Below are 23,358 nucleotides of genomic sequence, written 5' to 3' on the forward strand. Positions count from 1 at the left end.
GCAGGTGGACTCTCAAGCACTGCGCCACCAGGGAAGCCCTATGCTACTTTTTCATTAGCATTCACGTCTGGTGATTAATAGTAGCATCCATGATACCCTGGGCATTCAATAAGCAGATTTGATGGACAACTGGGTGTGGCTTATAGCTAGATCATCCACTTTCCATTTATAGCCATTTCTTCTCTTAATGCCCGAGGGAAGAGGAAGTAAGTGGTAGATTAACATATGAAGCAATTAGAGAATAACATAGTGTATACAGTGTGTAATTAATTGCTAAATTGCATTAAATGATTCTAAGTGCAACAGAGAGTTGTAGGAGCCAAGGCCCAGAATACAAGACAGCAGTCTCAGACAGGACAACGTCTCCCAACAGCAGTAACCACTGGCTCCCTGGCATGTTCCTGGCATGTCCAACATTTATGGGACAAGCACTATGCTAGGTGCGAAAGGGTAGAAAAAGGATTAGGACATGGTCTCTCCTCCCAAAGAGCTCACTGTCTAGTGGGAAAGACAGAAGTACATATAATTTCAATATAATGTGGTAAATGATGAGATCGAGGTCTGGCCAGGATGCTATGGGAGCAGAGGAGGGGAGCTTCACCCAATCAAAGGGTAATTAAAGCTTCCAGGAAGTGAAGGGCTGACACCTGAACCAGGTTTTAAAGGCTGCTAGGTCCTAGCAAGTCGAAGAAAGCTGTCAGAGGAGTTGTAGGAAGCAAGAACAGCAGAAATAAAGAAACAAAGGCCTTTTGTCTCCCTATGCCACTTATCGGAAAACCTGGAGACAGCTATAGCTACTCTTAAGTAGAACACTCCATATGGCTGCCCATAAAGCTAGCTCTTGTAGCTAATGGTTACTGAGCTCTGTGGGCCAGGAACTGTGCCAGCTGCTGCATGTGGATTATCTCAACCAATCCTCAAAAAAAAAATCCTTGAGACAGGTACTTCCGTCATCCTCAGTTTACAGATGAGGAAACTAAGGCTGAAGTAACTGAGAAGTTAACCTGAAACTCGGATTTTTGTCCAGGCCATTTGGTTTTTGTCTCCTGGCACAGACTATATCTCATTGTGAATATTAGCTCCCCACAAATCTTATTCATATATAATTCCTCTAGTTTTTAGACTTATTATTATAATATGTGAGATTAGTGTAGACTTGTCTGATCATGTTATTTAACCAACAGCAAAAATAGGGCCAAGGAACAAAGATGCTCAAGATTACCTGGGACCCAATGGCAAAGCCAATTATAAGGATGTGACCTCACATGTCCTCACTAACAACTATGTCTAAGAATGATATTTATCAGAATGAAGTCTCTTGGGCACTCAGATGAAACTGATGACATGCCCAAGTGAAAAGGTTTTTTTTTTTCTTGTTTTCAGCTTGAAGGCTATAGGTCAGTGGTTCTCAAACTTTCGTGTCTATAACAGTCTTACCTGGGGAGCTTGCTAAAAATATAGTTGCTGGGCCCCATTTCATATCTATGCCAGAATTACTGGGGTGGGGGGCTTGGGCTGCTGTATTATTAACAAACTCTTGAGATGATGTCATTCCATTCCAATTCCACTTCTCCCTGTTCTTCATTACAGTCTCTTTCCCATTCTCCATTTTCTACTCTCTTTTCCATTGTCCATTCTCCACACCCAGCTTCAAATTGCTAAACTAGGGAAAGACATCAACACAAAGTCTCCCGAGGTCCCCATCTCCTCACTTAGGTACAAGGGTAGCTCCGTAGGGTGGCCAACAACAACAAAAACTAAGTAGAGGGACTTCCCTGGTGGCTCAGTGGTTAAGAATCTGCCTGCCAATGCAGGGGACACGGGTTCAAGCCCTGGTCCGGCAAGATCCCACATGCCGCAGAACAACTAATCCCATGCGCCACAACTACTGCCTGTGCTCTAGACCCCGCGAGCCACAGCTACTGAGCCCCTGTGCTGCAACTATTGAAGCCCACACGCCTAGAGCCCGTGCTTTCACAACAAGAGAAGCCACCGTAATGAGAAGCCTGCGCACTGCATTGAAGAGTAGCCCCCGCTCGCTGCAACTAGAGAAAACCTGCGCACAGCAACCAAGACGCAATGCAGCCTAAAATAAAATAAATTAATTTTTTAAAAAACTTAGAAAAAACAACCTAAGTAGAAGAGCATAGGCACCAAATGCTGGTAGCCTACATTAGCAGGTAGACCAAACAGATGATATGGCAGTTAAGGGATACAAAGAATAATAATAATTGCCCTTCATATTTATTGGGGCAAGAACTTTAATGTACGTCATTATCTGTCCTTGTGCTCCATAACAGCTTTGCAAGTAACAGTAATCTCATTTGACTGATGTATAAACAAAGGCTCAGAGAAGTCAAATGAATAACCCGAGGTAACTGCTAGTTAGTGGCAGGCCAGCAATTCAAACCCAGGTCTTCTGACACTTATGCAGCATCTCACACAAATATATAGCATTCTATCGTTTTTCACAGAAACATTTAATATACTTAATCCATCAACTTTAAAAATAAAGAATAAAAAATATAAAATGTATCCAACATACAAAACACAAGTAGACTTCAGTTCCATGTAAGTGACATTTGCTTCCTTCTGAACCAATCGTGCAAAAGTTGTCATAATTTTACAGTGGTTTATGTGATTAATTGATTAAGGTCTTTCTCCCCCACTACACCCAAATGGACCATGTCCATATTTATCTAACACATAGTAGGTGATCAATAGGTACTTAATGAATGAATGCATAATCCACTGGTGTTGATTACAGCTAGAAGGGAGTGAATTTAGGCACTACGTGAATTTAGCCTTTTTGGTTAGGCAGGAGCAGAAATGTTAGCGGTATCTTACACAAAAACACTGAAGATGGGGAAAAAATTACTTTTTAGTTGCTGGATAGGATGAACTTGCTTGTACTAGACATAGTGATTTGAGCTCAAGGACAGGGCTAATCTAACCAGAGCAGATGCAGTTGCTAAATGGTTGTTTACAGGGTAGTGAAAGTCAAGAGACTGTATCAATTCTACAAAAAAAGAATGAGGGAAGTTTCTTAATGTGTGGTCCTCAACAGATTGGCATCAGACTATCTGGGCAGTTTAAGAAGGCAGATTCCTGGACCCAAACCTTCAGAATCCTCCAGGTGCCAAAGAATCTGCATTTTTAACAAACTTCCAAAGTTTAAGACTGGCTGGACTGGAAGGGGGTGGGGGTCTAGGACTCTGTCTAGGGAGAAGCCTGCATTTAAAAAGAGAAGAAGAGAAACCTACAAAAGAGACTGAAATAGCAGCCAGGGAGCCAGAGTCAGAGTCCATGTTACAAGACAAGGAAGGTGAAAGTTTCAGAACAAGTAAATGGCCTAAAGTGTCAAATGTAACAGAGACGTCAAGAATGAAGACGGAGAAAAGTTGTGAAGATGGGATCCAGATTTTTCTGGATCTGGACCTGTCTTTTAAGACCCAACTCAAAACATTTCCTCCCCAGGGATGTATTTCCTGCTCCACTGGACAGAGTCCACCAAACTTTGCCGTATGTAATTCTATTATAGCATTTCACCTATTGCACTGAAATTCTGTTTTTCTTTCTTATTAGAAATACCTGTTTTTCTTTCTCATTAGACTGAGAATTCCTTGAAGGCAGGAGCCGTGTCTTACTCCTTTTCAAATGTCCAACGTCTGGCATAATACCTGGCATACAGAAAATATCTGCAAATGTCTGCCGAATGAGTGATGGGAGAGCAATGGGAGGGAAAGAACACAGTCTGGCAGTGAAGGTAGAGTCTAGCACTGAAGGTAAATGAGAGCAGGGCAATTGATGCTGCTGGAGCAGAAAATAAGTAGGGAATCAGTTCCTCCAGAGTACAGAAAAGATGTGATTAAAGCCACAGCTTTAGCTTTAAAAAGCAGAAAGGACAATTCTCTCTCTGAATCTTGAAGGAAGCCAGAGAGGATGGGTGTACAAGATAAAGTAGCTTAGGTCAGATGGCCCTACTCTAAATAAGTCAGGAAGTTAAAGACTTTGCTGAGAGTGAGGTACAAAAAAAAGCAGGATCTAGGGCCTGAAGCAAAAAGTGAAAGGAAAAGGAAGAGTGTTGGTGGAAGTGTGCTGGTGAATCAATAAGAGATGAAGAGATCCAATGCTCTATCCTCAGGCATTGTTAAGAGCACGTTATCACAATCTGACTCCTTTCTGTAGCCCTTGAAATAACAGGCTGCATGTATCAGTCATGCTAACTGGAACTGGCTACCAGACCTGGGACCTGAAACTAACTGGAGTCACTGATCTCTTCCTCTCCTGAACTCTCCCTGCACTTCCTTTCCACCGCAAATGCACGTGCTGCAGTCCATCCTCTATAGTAGCTATTTGTCTTTTCCTTGTTAGACTGTAAATAGTTGAGGGCAAAGGCTGTGTCTTATTCACTGTTGCATTGTACCTTAGCATAGTGCTTTGTACATAATAGAGGATGTCTGTACCAGGCACACACCTAATATAGCATTTATCACATCATACTGTGTTTGTTTGCTTGTCTGTCTCCCTTTTTAGACCATGAGCTCAAGGTCAGGGATTGAGTTGATCTATGTCTCTCTTGTGTTTGGAACTTAGCAGCTGTGCAGATGTTTATTCAATCAAATTTTGTTAGAAGGAATGCATGGATGAGAGAATGAATAAAAGAGAGTAAAATATGGGGATTTGTGAAGAAATCTAAAAAGATGACATACTGCACAGGCACTAAATTTTGTCAATTACACAATCTTCAGTCTCATCCTGACATCAGTAAGTGTGTAAAGTTGGTGGAAAATGATGCTGGGCCTGGGGGGAGGACCTGTTTTCAAACACACTGTGAATATTTGGAATACACATTCTGGATCTTCTTATGTAAATTTCCAGCCACTCCCTTTCAAGGGTACAGGGCCTGGGTGAAAGGGCTAAGGGTGCTGCTTTATCCACCCTTATTAGGTACCTGTTCGTATGGGATACAAGGTTACATCAAACATGGTTACTGTTCCCTTGAGGATTACAATTTAATGTTGTCATTGCAGTGAAAAATAAAAAGAATGATGAAGCAGCATAGAAACAGCAGTGGATCAAAACAATGAAAATCCACTGCTTTCCCCCGCCCCCTTTTTTTTTTACAGGAAAAATAGCTACTTGAAGGGCATCTTTAAAATTTCATTGGTTTGTTAGGAACTTCTTTTCTTTTCTTTTAAACCACTGGCTAGCAGTCTGTGAGCCCGGTAGAAAATAACAAAAGCTGACCCTTACATAGGGCATACTATGTGCCCAAGCGTTATTCTATGTGATTTACATATATTAACTCATTTCTCTTAACAATCCTATGAGATGGACACCACTGTGATCTCCATTTTGGATGTGCTGAAACTGAGGGACAGAGGTAATGCAACGTGCTCAAGGTCATAGAGCTAGAAGTGGGGGAGCTGAGATTCAAACCCACACAATCTGGCTTCATACATCAGAGGAAAGCGCTCAGTTTAGGTGTCAGGTTTACTTGTGTGAAATATGAAGAAAATCACTTATCTTTTCTGATTATGAAAAATCTCAGAATTTATACAGGGCCTGTTATACGCCAGGGACGCTAATACACGGTTTACTGGCATTATCTCATTTCTTCCTCACAATAAACCCGTGAGATACTATTTTTATCCCCATTTTAAAGACACAAATTTAAGGCACGGAGATGAAAAATTATTCGCCCAAAGATTGAAATCCAGGCAGACTGACTCCACTACGAGCTTCTCAGTCTTTCCTGGCAGTAAAACGAGAGAACGGGGGACCTCAAAGGGATGCCACGAGAGTACAATGAAATAATGGATATGAAAAGGCCTCGGTGAACAAGTGCAAGGGATAAGGCCTACCCACTTGAATCACTGTTGAAAACTGGTTACCCGGGGCCTCTGGCCAACGGTTTCTAGTCCCAACCCAGCCCCTTCTCCGCCCAACCCACAGCGATATCTTTGAATCTCTTTCTCTATCTCCTCCGATCCTGCCCCCAAACACTTGGCTGAGCGGCGGACCGGAGAATAGAAGGTACGCGCGCGAGCAGGAGGCGGGGCCTGCCGCCCCGATCCGTACCGGGGGTGGCTTCTGCACATGCGTTGTGGCTCTACGGCTTCAGCTGCCTCCTCGCTGCAGCCAATCAGGGCCCGCGGCGCGCTCGAGACGTATTAACGCTATGTGAGTCGTTGCGTGCGAGGGGGGCGACGTAAGGGCGCTCCGCGAGCCCGTCTGTTCTCGAATGAAAGGAAACAACCTCCGGCGACAGAACCCCGCTCCCAGGCGCTGCCGGAGAACCAAGACCGAGTTCTTTCTCTTTCCCCTCATTGGCGCTTCTCCCCTGCCGTTCGCCTCTGGGCCCCGCCGGTGAGTCCCCACGGTACCTTGGGGCCCCCCATTCTCTGCCCGGCGGGAGAAGACAAGGAGGATGGCGGTGGCCAGGCCGCCGCCCCTGCCCGTTGTTAAGGGGGACTCTTGGTGGTCTCGCTTTATTGTCAGGGACCCCAGAAGCGCCGCTCATTGAAGGCGCTTGGCAGAGAGGCTGCTGAGAAAAGTGCTTCGGAGGAGCCAAGGGAGAGGTTAGGCTTAAGCCTAGACTTCGGGGGAGGGGGCGCAACATTTAAGGAGGACAAAATACCGGGAATTTTTAGCCTTTGCCATCGCTTAGGACATATTTGGGAAGGAGGGAGACTCCCAGTTTGGGAAGAGTGAGAGGAAGAATTGTTAGGATGGCAAGAAGGGTAACCTTACGGAATGAGGAAAAACTCCGGGGTGGGGGGAATTAGGGGTGAAACTGAGATAGGAAACGAAGACTATTAGAGGACGAACTCCTGGCGGGAGGAGGGTTAAAGAAAGTGGTAGGGTGATATTTTCCTGGATCCAGGAGGATTGGAAAAGGACAATTAGGGGACCCTGACTTTACGACCGAAAGGAACCTGCTAAAGTGCTTTATTGGAAGATAGTTTTGCGAGTTTATCTAGCGCTTGATTAGAGGGAGATCTTGGAGTCTACTGTGTATTGAGGAATAAATAACGGAGAGGTTCCGGTACGTTATGTGTACCATCCTTTATTATATGGACGAGCAGCACGGCATTCTTTTGAAATTTCTTCGTTTCGATATTCTGCGTGGAAGTTGAAAAATCCTTTAATTTCGAAAAACCTTTTCTTTTTATCGGCTTACTACGTAATATCAGGTCTTATTCATACAGTTCAAATTCTTTCTCTACCCTTGGGTTTGAAACAACTGGAAAATTCCTTTAGTTTCCTTTTGAATAACCGCAGAAAGCAGTGCGAAGCATGTAATAATATCGTGCAACCAAATTCAGGTGCCCTTCCGGTTCATCTCTTATTCGTTTATTTCTCTCCAGTGTAACTTTCCTGACAGAAATACTGCTTCTTGGATCGTTTATATATTTTAATCTGTATATTTCAACTTCCTTGCGTGTGGAATTGTTTGATCTTCCGGAACTGCAGTTTTTGTTTTGTTTTGTTTTTCCGTGAAAATGGTCTTTCAGATATCAGACACTGAATGAGCTCTCGAGTTGGTTCTTGAATGCTCTCCTTGATGTTTCAGGTTATTTCCACCTTGGTGCTTTAAAGCATCTTGGAAAATCTGAAATGCACTGATTGCTTCAGCCTAACTAATCGGGTTTTTATATTTTTTCGGACATGTAAATTATGTTTCTCACGCTGTTATCTTTGCCTCTTTATTTCTGCTTTATAACATTATCCATAATGCTATGTTTCTTTTAAGGAAAAGGTTTCATTGTTGGGTGGAAGCATCAAAGTTTGATCTCCGCATGCCCTGAAAAACCTTTTAGACTAAAATTAAAATGCCATATACTGTATGGATCATTATGAACCCCTTAATATTGGTCCTTGGAATGCCCTTATTCTCCTCAAGTAGAGACCACAAATGTGACAGCGTTAGATAAAAATCTGCATTTTTATGATGAAGACATTTTTACTAGGAGTCATTGTTTCCATGATGTTCTCCACTTCATGTTTTACAAGGAGGCTGTAAAAAAAATTAGCAAGATATGCACAGATGCATTATTTGAATTTTAGTGGAAAAATCCATTTACTCATTGCACGTTGGGGAAAGTTTTTAATTGGTTTGGTGCACTTTTATGTGCGTTTCTGTTCACTTTACAAATTATATTTAAACTGATTACAGGAAACATACACTAGAGTATTTTTGAATGCAAAATAAAGTGTACCTTTTTTTCTCTTTTAGATTTTGGGGTCTTTGATACCTAGAAAAGTAGGTTCTCAAAATTAGGATGAGAAATTTACCTGTTTATAAATGGAAAGAGGCAGGATTCAATATGGGTAGAATTTTGGGGACACCATTTTCAGAATTAATTTTAAGAATAAAAAGTGATGTTCTAATCTAGGAATTTACTTTGTCTTAAGCTGTTTTTATAGCTTATGCTAAGGTTGTACAGAAATTACACATTAAGACGTCTGTATAGATTGGATTCATAATGTGCCATCCTTTCAGCTGGCCAAGGATGACCAGGAGAAATGCTGAATACATTACAGTGCTTTCAGAGTGCTTACTGTTCATTGCACAGTAGTAAAGAAAGCTAATTTAGAACTCAAGTAGCAAATTCTGGAGCTATTTATGAATTTTGATGTTTTGCATATTTAATTCTAAAGATGTTGGCAGCTACATTCTTGATAAAGCAACTGAACACATATTTGCCTGAGCAAATGCAAACACACTTCCCCTTTTGTTTCTTTTGTTTCTCTGTTATGTTCTTTTTTTTTTTTCTTTAATCCTAAAAGTATTTGCTGCCTGTTTTCAATCAGTTTCACGGTTTATAGCCAGTGCTATGAATACAGTACTGTTGTAAAGTATCCGATGCCATTTGGAAGAGTGAAGTATTTAAAATTGTAAATAGCCTTAAGAGTTTGTTAAACCCATCAATGCAGAGACTGTCAGGGCCTTTGAAGTTTCATTAAAGAGAAAAACCTAGATGTAAATTGCTGAGAAGACCTGTTTCTTTGTGACTTCGTGTTCAGTTTTAAGTATTTGCATTGTTACATTGTAAAGCACTGAATGGTTTGCAGCTACCACCTTGCTGGCTTCCAACTGCTCCTGTTCTTGTTGGTGAGCAAGTGCTTCTCAGAAAGAAACAGTGTAGTGTTAGTGAGTCCATTTTTTCAACATATTTTGAAAATGTTCAAATGTATGGAGGAATGGAAAGAATTTAGTAAATGTTAACACAAAAATTTGAGATTTTATTGACTGTAATGTGTGTTGTGGTAACCTGGGTCCTGAACTGCTTAGTTATGTTGATTTGGGAAACCTCCACAATTCAAATAACTGATTCTACATTTGTTTATAGTCTTCTGAAGAATCCATGTTGAGATTGATGATCTAAATCTGAAACCTTCCATGTTAGAGCTTTTCTTCCCTTTTTTTGTTTGACTATACTACCTATAGTTATAATTTGACTAAATTTAAGGCTCATTCAGAAAAATTTTCCTTTCTTTATACAGTATTACTAATTAAGGTATGAAAGTTACTACATTTAGAACACGACTGTCAGTTTGTAACTTTAATAAGCATATTTTTGGAGTAACTCTCAGAGTCAGGTAATACAGTTGTTTTTATAAATGATTGGTTCCTAAAGTCTGCGTTTTTGAATAGACTGGTGTAAAGCTGAATGTTTTCCTTACTTGCAAAAGGAATACAATAGCAAAAACTAATAAAGATGTATACATGGTTTTTTTAAACTTGAAAATAATTCAACTTTTAAAAATAAGTGTTCCAAAGTCATGGTTATGTAAATTCATTTCTCATTTGTTGGATTATCAATATGTGAGCTTTAAGGAGTTGTGCAGTTACAGAATTCTGTTCACCCTGGATATTGTGTAGTTCTCTTATTAGTTTTTGCTCTGCTCTTAGATGTATAATTCTTTGTCTCCTTGAAGGGGCACCTAGCTAGCTATACATGAAAAATGTTTTTCATTAATTATGTCAGCAGATGACTATTTTAATATCATACACTGTTCGTGTTTTATGTATCCATGCAGAAATAGTTCTAATTATTTCACATGTCCCTTAATTTGAGAGCAGTTTGATTTTTCTCAGTACTTCATTAACTTATCTTTATGCATATGCTGTACATTTTTTAAAATTACAGAGGTTTGAATATTAATTTGTCTATACTAAATAGCTATTTTTAAATGCATATATTAAGACCTAGGTCAAATATTAAGCAATTTATATTACTGTGTAAACTGATTTTTAAAACAAAATTAACCATTTTGTTGCCCTTCTTATTCTCTAGCATTTCTTGAGACATAAAGTGGCATTCTAAAGGCAATTTAAAAATCATGTCAAGCTCAGTTGAACAGAAAAAAGGGCCTACAAGACAGCGCAAATGTGGCTTTTGTAAGTCAAATAGAGACAAGGAATGTGGACAGTTACTAATATCTGAAAACCAGAAGGTGGCAGCACACCATAAGTGCATGGTAAGTATGCCCGCAGCAACCAAGAGATCTGAAACCATGAGAATCTTAATAATGAATATTCCTGATTACTAAACAAAACAAAACAGCAAAACCAGTTAAACTTCTAAGAAATGGTTTCTCCCTAATGCTATGCCATTTTTACTTGAATATTTCCTTTTAAATTTAGCATCTTATTCACTGTTTCACTGTAATTTCTTTATATATGAACCTTAATTTTTTTTAAATGTAATTTATAGCTCTTTTCATCTGCTTTGGTATCATCACACTCTGATAACGAAAGTCTTGGTGGATTTTCTATTGAAGATGTCCAAAAGGAAATTAAAAGAGGCACGAAGCTGGTAAGTTGGTATTTCTGCCTCTTGAGAATAAAACTTACTTTAAGCTCATTAAGGAGGAAATTGCTTATTTTAGAGTGTATCGTGTTATTAACTGAGTGTAATTTTTTTAATTGCAGTCTTATTTTTTTCCCCAAATCAGCAAATTGCAAGGCTAGGTTTAACTTATTTGTCAATCAGTGAAAAAGGAGTGAATCAATATGTATATTCATTTTTTTTCTTTTCAAAAAGAATTAAAATCTTCTTGGAGGCCATGTTGACTTACAAAACAAGCAGTTTGCTTAATTTGAATATTTCATGTGTTAAAGTCTTCATTCACGTATATTTTGATAATTAAAATTCTGAAATGTTTTCATTTTCCATTAATAAAGTAATTGTGATCATTACAAATGAAGATGACAGAACCCTTTCAACAGGAAAATGTTAGTAGTTGCTGCACAACGTATTTTACCATGGTTCAGCTATACAACACAGCATTTCTGACTTTGGATAACTTTTGGTGAATCTCACAGTTTTTCTGAAGCTGTGCTAAGTGTAATGTTCCTACAGTTGTCTTCACTACCAAGTAACCAGTTTGGCAAGATACTGTATTGCTCTGTTGGAGAGGTAGTGTCGTCTCTGTTGCTATTTAATACATTATGGTTTACATTGAGACAGTGTCTTCTCATTTGGTTATTTTTCTCCTCTGAGCTCTTTATTGAAATTACATCTGTAAATGTACCTTCAGTAGCTCCACTATCAAGTGTTTCATTATTTTAAAGATGGGTTTGGCAGAACATATATCTATGTTCCTAGGCACTAAGTAATCTCATATTTCGTAAAGAATCTAATGGGAAAGGGGGGGCTATCATTTTTTTTTTTTTTTTGCGGTACGCGGGCCTCTCACTGTTGTGGCCTCTCCCGTTGCGGAGCACAGGCTCCGGACACGCAAGCTCAGCGGCCACGGCTCACGGGCCCAGCCGCTCCGCGGCATGTGGGATCTTCCCGGACCGGGGCACAAACCCGTGTCCCCTGCATCGGCAGGCGGACTCTCAACCACTGTGCCACCAGGGAAGCCCGGGGGCTATCATTTTGATGTCAGGAATAATCTATTTTGAAAAGTAGTCAGTTTTCTAGTATTAGTTGAAAAAAAAGAGAAAAGCAATATGAAGAAGTTCAAAGATAACATTTGAGATTTGTTTTAAGGATAAATAGTCTCAAACCCTAGAATCAGTATTGGCACAAATGGGAATTCAGAGGTCAGACAGTTTTTGTTGTAGTGAGACCTTAACTGTGAAAATGTTTATATTCCCCACCCTCAAAACTGTAGATAGCAATAGAATGCTGCATTTTTTTAAAAATGAGTTTTTTTTTTAATTTGGTGGTTTTAGATTTCTTCATGTTACTGTGGCTTGCTGAGTTTTGAGAACCAGAGCAGTTATGTTTTTATTTCCTAGTCCTTAAAAACAACTTTGGGTACAAAGAAAGAATACTATTTACTTGAAGCTAGTTGTACTGTAACCCTTATCACCCCATTATTTATTCCTTGGCATTATGAATATTCCTGGAAAATGCATCTACATCCTGACTTGTTAGCATTTTTGTTATTTGACATGGCTGCTCTAGTCAGAACAGAAGCAGTTTTGGTCCCTGATGTTACTGTGTTATTAACAAATGCAGTGCCTAGTTTTATATGAAGCAGCAGCATACATCTGGCAGTATTGCTGAATTCAATGGAGATTTAATTTATTTGTACCTGTTTGTGCAGAAAGCATCAGAACTTTGTACAGATTTCACTATTATAAATGGTTTTGATTAATTTTTAATGGTATGGTGTAGGGAGTTAATTTTTTTGCCCAAGTGTAGTGAGTTATAAATAACTAAGCTTGTTCCTTGATCTAGGGAGTAGAACAGTATTGGAGGTTAAGACCACAAGCTTTAGTAACTAACTAGCTGGGTGACCCTGGGCAAGTTGATTTACTTCTCTACACCATGTTTTCTTCGCCTGCCAAAAGGAGATAACGGTAGTACTTGCCTTCCAGGGATATTGTGAGAATCAAAAAAGAGACGATACAGGATTTAGCATGGTACCTGGTACATGGTTAAGACTTGATAAATGGTAGCCCCTGTTGTAGTTATTGTTCGTAAGTAATAATAAGATCCTGCTAATATTGTTGTAGGCTAATGAAAAGGATGCTGGGCTGGGAATTCTCGAGGCCTGTTTTTAAATAACTGCCACTGACACATTATATAACTTAGGACAAGTCACCAACAGTAAACGGATAATGCTGTATCACTGCTTACTAAACAGTGATGTTGCATAACTAAAGAGTGCTATAAGAGATATAAAGAGTTACCTTAGGAAAGGTGTGGGTTTTTTCTTTTTTCTTTTCTTTTTTGGCTGTGCCACATGACTCGTGGGATCTTAGTTCCCCGACCAGGGATTGAACCTGCGCCCTTGGCAGTGAAAGCATGGAGTTTTAGCTAGTGGACCACCAGGGAATTCCCTTAGGAAAGGTGTTTTGTAGCCATTTTGAGGCTGTGGGCATCCAGCATTGAGGAATAGTGGCAGAAGGAGAGAACTTTTGAGCCAGGTATATGATTTTGTTCCCTTTCCTTCTCTTAAAATGTCAGAATTTAAATAATTTACATAGGGGCTAGGACTGGAGTAGCATTTGTATGTTTAATTTTGAAATAATTTTTTTTTTCTTTTTTTTTTTTTCTTTTTTTTTTTTTTTTGGTGGTACGCGGGCCTCTCACTGTCGTGGCCTCTCCCGTTACGGAGCACAGGCTCCGGACGCGCAGGCTCAGCGGCCATGGCTCACGGGCCCAGCCACTCCGCGGCATGTGGGATCTTCCCGGACCGGGGCACGAACCCATGTCCCCTGCATCGGCAGGCAGACTCTCAACCACTGCGCCACCAGGGAAGCCCAATTTTGAAATAATTTTTAAGTCACCTTTTAACCTTTAGTTTTGTCCCTTCCATTACATCATTTTTACGTGAAATACTATCAAGTAACCAAAATTCCAGATTTTGGTTTTCTTATTTACTTTTCCCTTTGTAGATTTGTCTAAGCAATAAAAGGGCCATAAATCAAATAGAAAGGGAGAAAAAAAGTGAAGAGTTTCATGTAAGTAGGTAAGCTACGTGTAAACTAGATAATCAGTTTCCATAATTGACTTTTTAAGGCATTTTATCCTGTGAGTCTGCCCTGGCTCCTGTTCATCTAGATTTTAGGTGAAAAGTGGGTCATGAATTCCCGTTGAAAATAATGAAAAACAGGAGTGCTGGTCCATGGGTGCTTTTAAGACAGGTTCCAGTCTGTATCTCGTGCTGGCCCCAGAGGTTCTCACTTGCCCCAAAGAAAAGTATAAAGAGAAGAGTCTGGGGTTTGAGGTGAAAGTATATAGGCCGCCAGATGGGTCAGAGTCTTGAGAGGATGGGAATTCACAGTAGAGCAGGAGGTATGGGTGGCAAGTGTGTTCTTGCTGCCATAGGCCATTTTCCAAGATTTTCATGTCAGCCACAAGGATCAGGGAGGAAAGCCATTCCACACGAACATATTCATCTCTTTTACATCACCTTTAAGCACCAAGATGGACCAGGAGACATTTGCCAGCCTACTAAGGTTTTTATAATTTGAGACTCTGTTTTTGCAATTAAGACAGATTTTTTTTTTCCAGAATGGTTTCTAGTTCCTCTTGAATTCATATGTGGAGACACCACATCTGTACCATCTACGCTTATTCTCCAGCCATCTAGCCAAGAAATGCAAATTTCCAAGTAAGATTATGAGTTATCGTTGCCGTTTTCATTTGTTTAAGGAGACACTTGAGTATATTTGAAGAACATACTCTTGCTGGATGAAACTAGGTGGTGAGATCATTAAGAGTATCTACATCGGGGGAATTCCCTGGCAGTCCAGTGGTTAGGACTCGGCACTTTCACTGCTGGGACCAGGGTTCAATCCCTGGTCAGGGAACTAAGATCCCACCAAAAAAAAAAAAAAGGAAAAGAAAAGAAAAAGAGTATCCACATCAGATAGTTACTGTTAAAATTGGTACCTATGTCACATATATCACAGACTCTAGGAACAGAAGGAGTTGAGAGGCCATTTAGTTCACTTTCCTTCCCCTTAGGCAAGATTACCTAAAAGCCATGTAACATAGATTTTTTTGTCTATCTTATTTTAAATATATCAAGAAATTGTGATTCTACCCAAGCAACCTGAAACAGGACCAGTATTATATAACACTCTTCACAGTTGCGAAATTCATCCTTCTGTATAACTCAAGTATCTCACTTAAGTTAGAGTCATTTATTCTAGGTCTGCCTCTTTCCATTAAAAGAAATATTTGGTTTTTTCTATATTAAAAATGAAAAGTCCTTCATAAACTTGATGACTATCCTCAGGTCATTCCTAAACTTTCCCTTTTTCAAACTAAATTTTACTCACATGTCTTAAGAAGTCCTTTGAACATTTTTCCTGCTTTTTTCAGTAGCAGAAATAGCTAACATTTATTGAACACTTAATATGTGCTAGGAACTGGGCTAAGTACTTTAAATACATGAACCTTTTTAATCCTTACAGTCATATTGTGAGATAGGAAGGTATTCATTCTCACTTTACAGATTAGGAAACTGAGGCTCAGAGAAGTAACCTGACTATGGTCATATAGCTAGTAAGTGGCAGAGCTGGAATTTGAATCCAGGGCCAGTTAACTCCAAAGCCAGAACTCTTAATCTCCAAAGCCAGAACTCTTACTCTCTAGGTTATACTAGACTGCCTTTTAAGCTACCTAACCAAAAATCACATTTTAAAAAATGTAATGATTAGAGCTTAGAAGTTTTCTAATAAAGATGGAAATAGTACTGAACTTAGGACATAATCAGACTCCTATTAATATATTCTGTTAATAGCATTGTTTTGGGGACAAAAATCCTACATACATACTATGTAAGAATATGCCAAGTCTCTATTGCCCTCAAGATACTTTTTGTAGCCTCTGAAAATAAAAAGACAAATTTTACATAGTGTTTAGTTTATTTACTCAGTACCAGTAGAGTGCTTGGCACCCCAAACAGGGTGTCTCATTTTGAGAGTTCATGATCTAGATATTGGGCATGCCATGAATCTGCATACATGACAATTTATAGATACACCTTTTTATTCTGTGCGGGAGGGATCTTGCCAATTTAGGTGGTTAAGACTACTTCCTAGAGATGGTAAGTTTAAAAAAAAAAGGATGAGTCCATGAAATAGGTTAACTATAACAGAATGGGTCATTGAGACTGGCAGTAATGGATTAGAATTGAGAAAGGTGGGATGATTACAGGGTCTTCAAACATTAGCAGGAATTTCAACTTAGATAGGAGGGGTAAAGCAGGATTTTTCAGGAGACAGGTGATACACAGTAGTCATTGTGGAGGATGAAGTATAATAATGGCAGCATATTTGTCTGCTGTACATAGATGTCCTGCAGGCATCTTAAACTCAACCAGTATTTATCATCTCCCTACCCTGAAACCAGATTCTCTTTCTGAATCATTTACCTTCAGTTCTTCCTTCTTCCACATCAGTCACATCGATTCTACTTCTGGGATGTCTCAGCCCTCTTGTCTTTCTTACTGCGACCCTGTATCCAGTCTTCCTCTTCCCATCCTTCCAACATACTGCTGGTATTTACTTGATCTCTACTTTTATAACCTAGTATCACTCACTTCCTGACTCCAAACCTTTACTGATTCCTTACTGCCTACAAAATAATATCTGCCCTTCAGAAGTCGTACCTTAACCCACTTTTTCCATTCCTAATGTCATCCCCTCTCCTCTCGGTTTCCCAAGTATCCTCTGCTTGTCCCCATATCTGTGCATGTACAGATGTTATTCATCTCCTAGCTGCCTCTCAGAACTTCTGTCTGTTTCTGAGTCTAACTCAACCTTCACCTCTGTCATAGAGTTTAACAATATGCATTGTACTTGTTAACACATGCGCAAGCCATTCTTCTCCACTGTGTTGTGAACTCTGGGAGAGCAGACTGTATTTTCTTTGCCCAGCATAGGATTAAGTGGGGGAAATGCATGGAAAACACTTAGCATGATGCTTGGCGTATCATTTGTGCTCAGTTATACTCTAGTAAGTGGGCACTCATTAACTGTTGGCTGAATTTGAAGGAGGGAAGGGCTTCAATTGGATGATAGTGTGAAGCTTAAATAATGGGCTAGGTGTAAATTGACCACGGAAGTAATAGTATAAGCATAAAATTCCTGTGTTTTGGTTAATCAGTGTTTTAGTGTTGTTTGCAGCTCTAGCAGTTTGAAGAGGAAGGAGAGAAATCTAGAGGGAAAAATCAGGTTGGTTATTTGTTCAGGATGGTGGAGAGCTGTGTATGCCTCAAACAAGGGCGTTTTCATGTTTCTTCAACCTTCACTCTACCAGTAGGGTGTTAAATTTTTGTTGTTTTCCTCAGGCATTGTATTCGTCAAGGCCTCCATCTAGATTCTAGAAATCATCTGTCTGTCCATTTATCAGATACTTAATTGGGTGCCTACTTTGTACCAAGCACAATGCTAGACACTTTGTATGCAATCATGAATAAATGTACTTTAGCCTTAGAAGTATGTAAAGAATGCCACAGGGGAGCTGGGAGAGAGGACCATAATTAATTTTACCTGAGAAGTCAAAAGACTTCATAGAAAGTGACATTTGAAGTGTGTTCCACTGGGAAAATGATGCTGTAGAACTCAAAGGGGGAAGAGTTTCAAGGAGGAGGAAGTACTTTTGACAAGTATTAAATGAATATTAAATGCCAGTGCTATTTAAAGTAGAGTGTGTGTGGCTTATTTGGCATTCAGTAAGGGTAAAATGGAGCACCCAAAGTGTATAGAACGCAACCACTGCTTACTACATACAAAGAAGCAGAAGATGCCAGGTAATTAATGGTGCTACCAAATCCTTAGAGCACTGGTACTTAACCAACTATTAAACCAGAAAGGGGTGTGGGTGGGTTGCAGATAGGTATTTTCTGAAAAAGATTCCCAAGTGATTTTTGATGAACACTTTCCGTTACGGACCATTGCCTTGGGACAGGGGTTGGGACACTTTGTGTAAAGGATCAGATAATAAATATTTAAGGCTTTGCTAGCCATATTGTTTCAGTTGCGGTCACAGACTATACACAAAGAAGTGAACATGTCTGTGTGCCAGTAAAACTTTATTTATGAAAACAGGTGATGGGCCGAATTGGGCTTGCAGGATCCTTGCCTTACAGTATTTTGGGGGAAAAACAGGTAAATTTTTTCCTGAAGATTTGTTCACTGGCTTCGTTGTCATCTGTGTAACTAAGTGTACATGCGTCATGAATGTATTTGTATAAATGTGAATTTTTTGAAAGCTCATTATGGCATGCAGATTAATTTAAATGTGCGCAGATACTTTACCTGTCATTTATATAAAATGAACTTTGTTTTACTTTGGAGGTGATTAGGGAGAATGAATGTGAGGCCAAAGAGAAACTTCAGATCTAATGATGAAGAAAATCAGGTCTTTGACTATTACTGAATAAATTAATTTTTAAAAAATTCACAAATTTTTTTCCTTTGCCTTCATTGAATATTGATACTTCTTTGTAATTGAGAATACTGTAAATTTATGTCATTATATAATCACTTCTCGCTTATTTGTGCTAATGGAAGAGAACCCAAACCAGTAGTATAAAATAATCTATGTCTGGTTTTGGGGGGATGTCTTGGTACTTATTTGAGCATGGATTGTAGTTGGTGTTCTTCACAGATTAAGTATAGTAAGCAGCGTGGCACTTTAGAGTACCCTCAGCCTGAAAGACCTACATCTTAGAAGAGCTTAAACAAAAAGATCTGAGCTCAGAAAAACTCTGAATCTTTCAGATGAATAAAACAAACTTCAAAAGCTCCGATAAGATAATTTTATATTCCTCATAATGATGATTCATAAAGTTGGATGGAGTTGGAGTATGTGATATTGAGAGCTAGGTCAGGAGACTAGGTTAAGTAAGAGCTTGACAGGCTTACTTGCCCTCTGATTTCCAAGAGACTTCTGAAATTATTTATTCAGTAACTGCTTAGAATTATCTATTACTTTAGTAAAAAACAAGTGCTTTTCAGTAGCCCTGTTTTTTAGAAGCACTTGGAATTTAAGGTCCTAATCTATCAAATCACTTTTCAGTGACTTTGACAGCTTTCAGATTTCATTTTTGCTTTCTAGCTTTCTACTTAGACCTAATTATTTTATTATATAACCCTTATTAAGAATATTTTATTAAGTTTGTATTTTTTGAGACCTTCTTCAAAATGCTGTATATATATATTTTTTAATTGTAGCTGTAGGATAAACCAGAAACAGTTATGAGTTCATGTTCCACCTTTCCGGGCAATGGTAATTTTTTTTTAGGGGTTTTTAACAAATCAAGTGGACAGCATCTGCTAACCAGATAATTCAGAGGTTACTCTGTTTTCTGACTGTGTTGGATATGTGAGGTATTACTCTATATAAAGTAATGAACCTGGAGTTAGGAGCATTTTTTAGGCAGCTCTGAAAACTTGCCCCAACCGCACTGTCCTCCATTCTAGTTTTAACCGGAGGTAGTGTTTTCTGTTATTAAAAATAACACAGAATAACAAACACCAGTGTAAGGTGAACTACTCTCACTTTATTTTTGTCTCGTTTCTCCTGTGAAAATATCCTAGGTACACTATTCCCAACTCCCAAGTGCTTTTTTTAAAAAGATTTTTTGACCTGGACCATTTTTAAAGTCTATTGAATTTGCTACAATATTGCTTCTGTTTTATGTTTTTGGCCCCGAGGCATGTGGGATCTTAGCTCCCCAACCGGGGATGGAATCCGCACCCTCTGCATTGGAAGGCGAAGTCTTAACCACTGGACCACCAGGGAAGTCCCTCTGATTTTTCTTTGTTTTGCTTTTGTTTTTTTTTCCTACAGACTTTTTTTTTTGAAACCTCTTTCATTCTCTGTACATTTGTAGCAGTTTTCTTGCAGCAGGTATCTTGAGAGTAGTAAGTACTTGGCTGTGAGAATTTATATTTATACACTGGTGGTCAGTTACTGACATGCATAGTAGATATACAGCAGTTAAGCTGAGCAAGCTAAGACTTAGAGCTTTTCCCCAAGAGCCTTCTCTTTCTGCCTGTCCTAGAAGTTGGCAATCTCATTTGTTTTGCCTTGTCTCTGTCTGTGGTCTTAGTTGAGTTTTCCCTGAGCTTCCCCCATAGCAACTAAGAAAGCAGTATTTTTCCTTTTATTAACTTAAGACTTCTTCCTTTTGCAAAGTGAATTTCAGTCCTGGCCTATTTCAGTTGACTGAGGAGCAGGTATGTCCCAGCCTCTGTCTTCAGCGGGACTTTAGCTAAGTCATAGTCCTTTCAGTTCCGTTTGTCTCCTCTCATGCGTGACTTAGTTCCTCTTTCGTCTGTGGATCAGCTCCTTGAGACTCTGCTTGTGTGGCACAACTTAATCTTAACATAGTAAAGCTTCACAGACAGTAGAACCCTGGTTACCAGGGGCAGGAGGGGTGGGGGAAATGGGAGATGTTTGTCAAAAGGTACAAAGTTGCAGTTATGTAGGATAAATAAGTCTAGAGATCTCCTGTACAGCATGATGACCGTAGTTAATAATACCCTATGGTATCGTGGAAATTTGTTGAGAGTGGATTTCTGGTGCTTGTACCACATGCACTAAAAAAATGGCAATTATATGAAGAGATGGATATGTTAATTAGCTCAACTCTAGTAATCATTTCACTATGTATATGTATATTAAAACGTATACATCCTAAATATATATAATTTTTATTAACATTTTTTAAAAAGATAGTATGATATGTAAACATCTATAAGAGTCTCTTTTTCTAATCTCCCCATTTTGGAAGAAGTAATGGATTATTGAAATTTATTAGGTCTACTAGGTAGCAAACTGAATAGAGGAATAAAAGTAAAAGAAAAATCATTAACAACAAAGAAATTTTCACCTCTATTTAAAGAACTTGAAATCAGGGTATAGGCAGGATAAGCTGAGAATTGACATTTATACCTATATTCAAGACAGGAAGTTGGCCTTCAACAGAATATTTGATATGTGGGACAGACCTTTTTTCAGGGAAGAGGAAGTCCGCCGCTGTCCTTGAGAAATGTGTTCCTGTCAGATTAACTTTGATTTGCCCACATGGAGAGCAACCTGGCTACAGTGCAAGCATGACACTCGTTCTGCTGAGGGCCCAGTAGGGCCTGTGACAGATTGGAGGGCAAATAAATGTTTTGTGTAAAGAGGAATACAGGATAACATCACTCAGGTCCAACCAACTGGTGCCTTGCTGTGTCGGGGGGGCCCGTTTTCCTATTCTACTTTTTTTTCAATAGAAGTCCTCTTTGTTTTATTTTCCATAATACTTTTTTTTAAAGAAAAGTATACTAGCCACCTATCTATTTTCTCAACTTCTTTAATTTTCTTTTTATCTCTTCTTGATTCTCTCTGCTCATTCTGTGTCCCTTCAATTGGATTGTTCGCAATTTCACCTTTCCAAATCAGACTTTTAAAATATTTTTAGATGTATTTTAGGATAATTATGTCAAGTCTGCAGGTATTAGAAACGTGAATGAGAAAAAGATATGCCATACGATATTAAAATCTTCAATAACAGAGTAACCTGAGTTTCTGTAGTTAACTGGTTATACTTTGGGCAGATTTGAATTTATAACCAGCCAAAACACGTTTTGATATATTTTGGGCATTTGGTTTCCTTCTCATTCTCGATAATTGAGTACTACATGGTAAGTCACAGTGTTTGTCTTCCAAAAAACTCGTTCTAGAAGCACTTGATGGATAAAGTCTATACATTTATAAAGATAAATTAGTCATACAAGGAAGTAAAATGGTAATAGCCAAAATGAATACTCTATCTTAAGTCCCATAGGCGTTCAAGTAAAAAGAATTATTTCAGGTGTTGCAATATAGTAGTGATGTCTTGAACACAGTAGTGTTCCCATTCTGTATTCATAGGTACGCAAGCAGATATACATTTTATATTTAGTTTTATTATGGACACTTTTTTGGTATTTTCTTAGTACTTTGCCAGAATTTCTTATACAAGCAGAAATACCTGCTTGTGTATGAATGCTGCATAAAATAGATCCTGTGAATTCTAATTAAGAAAAATTCCTACTCCTAGGCTTGAGAAGAATCTTCCACTCTCTGAAAACATTTTTATTGGGATATCTTCCTCTTTCTTTTCTTCCTTGAGATAAACTGACAAAAATGAGAATAAGCTTTTTCTCACTTAAAAAATTTTTATTTGTTCTGAGTTGCTGTAGTTAACTGGTTATACTTTGGGCAGATTTGAATTTATAACCAGCCAAAACACATTTTGATATATTTTGGGCATTTGGTTTCCTTCTTATTCTCAGTAAACTGAGAGATGGGTATTGAAATTATTTGCTAGAGTATTTCCAATGGTTTTTAAATAATTTTTTGTAATTTCCCCTTTGTAGAAAAATCAGAAAATATATGAAATGATGAAGAAGAAAACCAATCACACACAGATAGTCACTCAGCATTTTGCTATGTTTACTTCCACCTATTTTCAGAGTATATGTTGTAAACATAATTAGCATACCTAACTCTGCATCCTGCTTTATTTTTTCACTTAATGTTATACATAAACCTTTTCCCATGCCATTAAAATGTTTTTGAAAAGAGTAAAGAACATTCCTACATATGGTTGTACCGTAATTTATTTAAACATTTTTCAGTGGTTGTTTTCCACAGGTGGTTTTACATTTTGGGCTATTCCAACTTTGCAGTGAAAATGATTGCATATAAATCGTTTAAGTATGATTTATTTTGTAGACTAGATTAATTCAAGGAAAATTACTGGATCAGAGAGTATAAACTTTTAATAAGTTCTAAGATAAATAAGGCAAGTTGCTGTCCAGAGAGTATACCAATTTCCAGCAGTATCTGAGAGTGCCCATCTCACTGTGTTTGCCAGTGCCGAGCCTCTACAGGATTTTTAACAGTACCTCTCCTTTTATTTTTGCTTGCTCATTGAACTCAATAATTTTTTTCAGAATGTACCCATGCAAACACATTTTCGATGTAATTTCAAAATGAGCTACTTGCAGTACAGTTCTTAATGAAGTAATGGTAATGTTCAATTTATTAAGTTAAAAACCAAGTGACAGTATGTACAAAATTACATAGAAAAATACTTTCACGTAAGCATAGCAACACTGTAATGGTGTCTACACTTGGTGAGTATGAGTGATCTTTTAATTTTCGTTGTGCTCTTTCGTGTTTTCCACAATTTCTGTAAGTCTATGATTTTTTTGATTAGAAGTATAATTTACTAAAATAGTAGAACCTCATAAATAAGTTGTAGTACAAATGCTCCACCTCCTCAAGAATTTATAAGCCACCCAAAAGCATTTAACAGCTTTCCCTGCTTGATAATTTGGCACAGTGTTTCTTTTTACAGTATTGCTTTGAAGTTTCTATATTTATT

At 38.5% G+C, this 23,358-nt stretch overlaps 1 protein-coding gene across 3 annotated transcripts in view; it reads left to right on the top strand.

The window, feature by feature from the left end:
* The first annotated feature begins 6,237 nt into the window (after positions 1-6,237).
* PHF6 (PHD finger protein 6) overlaps positions 6,238-23,358 on the top strand; it is a 52,783-nt gene continuing 35,662 nt past the window's right edge. For 2 of the 3 annotated variants that reach the window (XM_082681992.1, XM_082681994.1), the window contains exons 1-3: positions 6,238-6,372; positions 10,308-10,491; positions 10,728-10,829. In XM_082681992.1, the coding sequence (XP_082538118.1) occupies positions 10,354-10,491; positions 10,728-10,829 (240 nt within the window). In that variant the 5' untranslated portion in view covers positions 6,238-6,372; positions 10,308-10,353. The remainder of the gene's footprint in view (positions 6,373-10,307; positions 10,492-10,727; positions 10,830-23,358) is intronic. The other variant, XM_082681993.1, reaches the window with a different exon arrangement.

This window comes from Grampus griseus (genome assembly GCF_964374135.1).
Source record: "Grampus griseus genome assembly, chromosome: X".
NCBI lineage: Eukaryota > Metazoa > Chordata > Mammalia > Artiodactyla > Delphinidae > Grampus > Grampus griseus.